General features: G+C 35.6%; 1 protein-coding gene across 1 annotated transcript in view; it reads left to right on the top strand.

The window, feature by feature from the left end:
* Nucleotides 1–5,002, top strand: part of Smp_123110 (hypothetical protein) — a 5,972-nt gene extending 970 nt beyond the window's left edge. The window contains exon 2 of the mRNA XM_018797928.1: nucleotides 4,014–5,002. Within this exon, the coding sequence (XP_018652922.1) occupies nucleotides 4,014–4,915 (902 nt within the window). The 3' untranslated portion in view covers nucleotides 4,916–5,002. The remainder of the gene's footprint in view (nucleotides 1–4,013) is intronic.
* The last annotated feature ends 998 nt before the right edge of the window (nucleotides 5,003–6,000 follow it).

Below are 6,000 nucleotides of genomic sequence, written 5' to 3'. Positions count from 1 at the left end.
ACAGCACCAAATGCAATTCCCTTGTGAGAATTTCGGCTCACCCCCTGTAACCTTAGTCGAACTATTTCATAGTATTCATTGTAATATCCTCTTTTATTGTTATGAAGGAAGATTTGATAATCCTTGATCTATGAAGTTCTCAACCCAAAAAGTTTATTTTATGCTTGTTTAGACAGCACCAATGCAATTCCTTGTGAGAACTTCGGCCCTCCCCTTCTCACCTTAGTCGAACTATTTCGTAGTATTCATTGTAATATCCTCTTTTATTGTTATGAAGGAAGATTTGATAATCCTTGATCTATGAGATTCTCATCCTATAAGTGCGTTTTATGCTTGTTTAGATAGCATCAATGCAATTCTTTGTGACCACTGTTATCCTCCCTCTCACCCTACTGGAACTATTTCATTGTATTCATTGTAATGCCTTCCTTTGTTGTTTGGAAGGAAGATTTGATGATCCATGAGATTCTCATCCAATAAGTGCATTTTGTGCTTGTTTAGACAGCATCATGGCAACTGTCGCCCCCCTTCTCACCTTAATGGAACTATTTCATTGAATTCATTGTAATATCCTCTTTTATTCTGTTGAAAGCAGCTTTGATAATCCCTGATCTATGAGATTCACAACCCAAAAGTGCATTTTATGTTTGTTTAGATAGCACCAATGCAATTTCATTGTGAGAAGTGCAGCCCTACCCTCCTCTCACCTTAGTGGAACTATTTCATTATAATATCTTCTTTTATTATTTTGAAGGAAGATTTGATAATCCTTGATCTATGAGATTTTCATCTGATAAGTTCATTTTGTGCTTGTTTAAACAGCAGCAATGCAATTCTTTTTGACCACTGCCGACCCCCCCCCTCCAACCTTAGTCGAACTATTTCATTGTATTCATTGTGATACCTTCTTTTATTATTTGTAAAGGAAGCTTTTATGATCCTCGATCTATGAGATTCTCATCCTATAAGTGCATTTTATGCTTCTTTAGATAGCACCAATACAATTCCTTGTGACCACTGCCAACCCCCCCCTCTAACCTTAGTCGAACTATTTCACTGTATTCATTATAATAACCTCTTTTATTGTTTTGAAGAAAGCTTTGACAATCCTTGATTCATGAAATTCTTATCCTATAAATTCGTTTTATGCAGTTTCTTGTGTATGTGAGGCATTTTCCTCTTCATGATCGGAGTATAACAGAAGCTCCTCTGAAGCTTGTCGTTGTTGTCCAAATTGCGTCCAATATGTTTCATTAATCCCAAACACTTTCAGGTTGTATCTTCTCATTTTTGCAGTAATTTGGAAGACTCTCTCGGTCTCCCATATTGTAAAAGCATTCTTTGTAACTGGATAAATGGTTGTGAGATGGGGCATCAGCCTCGTAGCTTCCGAAGGAACTCGGCTTTCACCATTAGGCGTCACAACTATTCTAAATAAAGAGCTTCTGACTCCTAGGACAGAGTTTAAATGGTTTGAATAATATTTTCTGGTTAGCATTTTTTCAGTGAGTTAGTTTTCTACGGGATACAGTCGCTAACCCCATGCTCAACCCTCCTCGTTAATCCGGGCTTGGCAGTAGCCCCCGGAGGGGCTACAGGAGGAGTTGGTGGAGCTATTTACTTAGATTTTATCCAGAAAGTCTTATACTTGTGCTCATGTGAATATGTATCGGTATGGTAGAGTTAAGGAGTTACAAAATATATATTCCTTACTTTAGCCTTTCTCACTATAGTAAAATAGAGTTGGAGCATTTAGAATCAACTCCAAAAAGAATTGAACTTATCAATTCAAAAGAGGTATATTCAATCTGTCTCTTAATCATGTCGGATGATTGGACCCAAGGCCTTTGACCTAGTGGGCGAACGCTTGAACTCCAGGCCACTGAGTTGGCATACAATTGTGTTAATATATAACTTTGGTCCGTTTCGCATGCGAGATTGTTAACGCATACTACTGAGGAGTTTCATACTGGGGCGAAACAGCTGTTCAGTGATTACAGGTTTTCGATGGTGGTCTAGCTTATATCGACTCACGAATTCAAGTGTTACAATACCACAATGTTCACAAACCCCTATTCTGATCTTACAAAAGGTTTTATTTTGAACAAATGATTAGACGTTTTCGAGGTTTCCCGTTCAGAGCTCAGCAATTTACAAATAAGATCACCAATTGTGCTAAGTAACTATGAAATCAATAAATTTAGGCCAGTGAAACTGTCATATGTTTCATAAAAACTTCCAGTGTAAGGAGCTATGGAAATTATCGAATTTCATTGCGATTACGAAACTATGAAGCTTGGATAACAGATGAAAACGCAGAAAGTTTTGACAACTACTTCGTCGCCATATGAAGCTTGTCATCAGTGTGCATTCACTAATCTAGGACCTGCAGTTTCATGTGCGAATGTCTAAAATTTAGACCGATGCCCCGGAGTATAAAACAGGAAGTTACTCACTGAAGACAGTGGTGGATAGTCCCCGCAATATCGAGAATTGATTGACTGGCCCTACATTCATTTATTGGTGGGAAGATTAATACTGGGAAGGATGTGCATCCAACTGAAAAGTGTCGAATAGAGTGAAGTACATTTTTTGGATTCCCCTACCAGTTACAATACAAAAACACATTCATACATAATAAATGTATTATTGAAGTCGCCACTGTCGGTATGCGATTCAGCCGCTTATAGATTAAATGTTTGATTGATAGAATGAATATTCTTGACACGCATGGCATTGATCACCACCAAGTGATCAATCAATTGTGATTACATCTCAGTCCTACAGGAGGTCGGTCGCGGCCCGAATAACGCAGTGGTAACGTCTCTGACTATGAAGCTGAGTGACACAGGATTGAATCCGTCAGGGAGCACCAGTTCACTGAAGATTACAGGTACCTATTGCTGATGAGTGCCAAGTAGCACGAAACCCGGGTCCAGGGTTTCCTGTTGACCACATCCAACCACCAACTTAATGAATATCCTATCTTGGATTGTCTGTGACAGAATCATAATTGTACATTCTTCTTAAGTCTCATACTAGGATGAAAGAACTGTCAAATACATTTTCGCATTGTTTTTTAATCTTCCTAATGGTGTTTAGGACTGCAATTGATCAATCTCTTATTGGCACATGTACATCCTGTGTGGATTGCCTCAATATTGCCTTAATTCACAAGCATTCTAAGCAAAGACGGATAGTAGCTAGCAGTACAAAAATGAATTAAACTCCACCTCATTGCACAAGCTAGCGGCTATCTAGACTCAGTAGCTATGTGGATAACGTGATGGCGTTTGAAGTGAACGGTACAAAGTTCGAGTGCAGAAATGAAGATCAACTCTGTGATCCAGGTACATCCATTTGACAAGTCTCAAATAAGACGAAGTAAACCTACTAAACTCCACTGTTAGCTACCATCCATCTTTTGCTTATTACTGTCAAGTACATTAAGGTTTATAACATTTTTTAACTTAAATTAGTTAATAATCAAAATAATAATAGAACTTTTAACAGAACTAATTCTAACTATCTAATTCATCATAAGCAAAGATGGATAGTGGCTAGCAGTGGATTTCAGCACGCGCGTTTCGTCCTATTTGAGACTTGTCAGCTGGATGTACCTTCATCCCACTTCGATGTTCACTCTGGGACTTGAACCCAGTAACTCAGTAGCTAAGTGTATAACGTAATGACATTTGAAGCAAACGGTACTTGGTTCGAGTCCCAGAGTAACACATCGAAGTGAGATGCCGGAACATCCAGCTGACGAGTCCCAAACAGGATGAAACACGCTTCATGAATTCCACTGCTAACCGCTATTCATCTTTGCTTAGAATGCTTGTGACTTTAAGCAATATCGCGGCAGTCCGCCTAGGATGTACATATGCCAATAAGAAACTGGTCAATTGCAGTCTTGAATAACAATGGAAAGATAAAAAGTAAACAACAACAAGTGAATATATCTAATTCATCAATTTTTAATTTCTTACTCATCTTTTTGTTGTCATTGTTAGATGGTGAAGATTTTTGTCGTATTATTTCAACGGAAGATCTTCATGATGCAATTGAAACTTTAACCGAACCTAATGATAATAATAAACCTATAAGAATTTACATAGCAACTAATGGTTGTGAACTAATCAAACAACAATTGAATCCTATCTTAAAAGAAAAAAAATTAATCAATGAATTACAATTACCTGATTTACCAGAAACATTAGAAAAATTAGATATTAATAATAATGACTTAGATACTAATAAAAAATCAATAATCAATAATCAAACATCATCTTCATCTATTGATCCATTAAATACAAATTTAGATCATGATCCTATTTTACCTAGTGCACCATTATTAAATTCAACATCAATGGATTTATTTTTATCATCATTACAATTACCATATAATCATTTAAATTATATGAAATTACCACAAAATTATCAAGCTTATGCTACAACTACTACTTATATACCATATCAGCAACCTTATCTACAAAATAAAATGAATTTAACTAAATTACCATCACCATCATCATCATCCGCATTATCATTACGATCATTATCATCATCAGCATTACGATCATCATCATCATCATTACGATCATCATCATCATCATCTACATGTATCCAATCAAATCAAATAAATGATAAACAAAGAATATTAACTAATCATTATGGATTAAAACGTAATAGTCAATATACAACATCATGTATGAACTTAACAAGATTACCTAATAGTAGTTGTCATAGTAACAATAATAAAGATCAAATAAATATATCCGCTATTATAATAAGATTACGTCATATGGGTTTTCAACAAAGTGATATGTATTTAAGTAGTTTAATACAACAATATAATGGGAATATAAATCCAATATTAGATAGATTATCATTTGAAAATAATATGAAATCATGATATGATTGATTTTCTTCTGTTTTTTTTTGTTTTTTTTGTTTATTTTTTTGATTTTTTTGTGTTTTTTTGTTTGTTTGTTTGTTCCAAGTTTTTTTTTTATTGATTATTTATTGATTTGATTTTTTTTTATTTTATTGTTAAAATAAATAAATAAAATCAGATAGGATATTTTGTTCAATGATTGTTTGCTCATAGTTTGTAAGTTGCTTACTTACTTACGACTCTTACCCCTCGTGGAGGAGTACAGGCCGCACACCAGCATTCTCTATCCAATTCTGTCATGAACAATCTTTTCCAGTTCTTTCCAGTTCCTATTCATCCTTTTCATATCTGTTTCTATTCCCTGGCGTAATGTGTTCTTTAGCCTTCCTTTTTTCCTCTTCCCTTTAGGATTCCAAGTTAGGGATTGATTCGTGATACAGTTTGGAGATTTCCTTAATGTATGTCCGATCCACTTCCAATATCTTCTCCTAATTTCCTCCTCAGATGGAAGCTGGTTTGTCCTCGACCATAAAACGCTGTTGCTGATAGTATCTGGCCAGTGAATGTTGAGTATTTTGTGTAAACAATTGTTTATATATACTTGTACCTTCTTGACGATGGATGTAGTAGTTCTCCACGTTTCAAACAAAGGTGGAATATTAAAAAGTGATACGTACGATGGATAAACAGTCATGCTTATGAAAATAATTCAAAATTTGTTGATTAGCAGCTAAGTAAAGATAAGTCATCACTAGAATCACCAACTTACATATGTCTATCATCCCTCATGGAGAAGAATAAGCTGACCACCAACATTCTTCATCTAACTATGTCCTGTTCAATCCTTTTCAGTGATTTCTAGTTGCTATTCATCTTTTTGAAGCCTAATTGCAATTCTTAACGCAGTGTGTTTTTCGTGTGCTTCTTTTCCGTTTCCTTTCAGGATTCCAAGTTAGGGATTGCGTCATGATGCAGTTTAATGATTTCCACCTGTAGCTCTTCTAAGGTTACTGTAAGTCTGAAGCCCGGATAAAGTAGGAAAGCTGCGCATGATGTCAGTAACCTCATCCCATGGAAAGCAACCTCGTTAAAAAAATTGCTAA

This window comes from Schistosoma mansoni, chromosome 6, assembly GCF_000237925.1.
Source record: "Schistosoma mansoni strain Puerto Rico chromosome 6, complete genome".
Lineage (NCBI taxonomy): Eukaryota > Metazoa > Platyhelminthes > Trematoda > Strigeidida > Schistosomatidae > Schistosoma > Schistosoma mansoni.
Note: the sequence above shows the minus strand (reverse complement) of the source record. Positions and strands in the feature narration are given on the sequence as shown.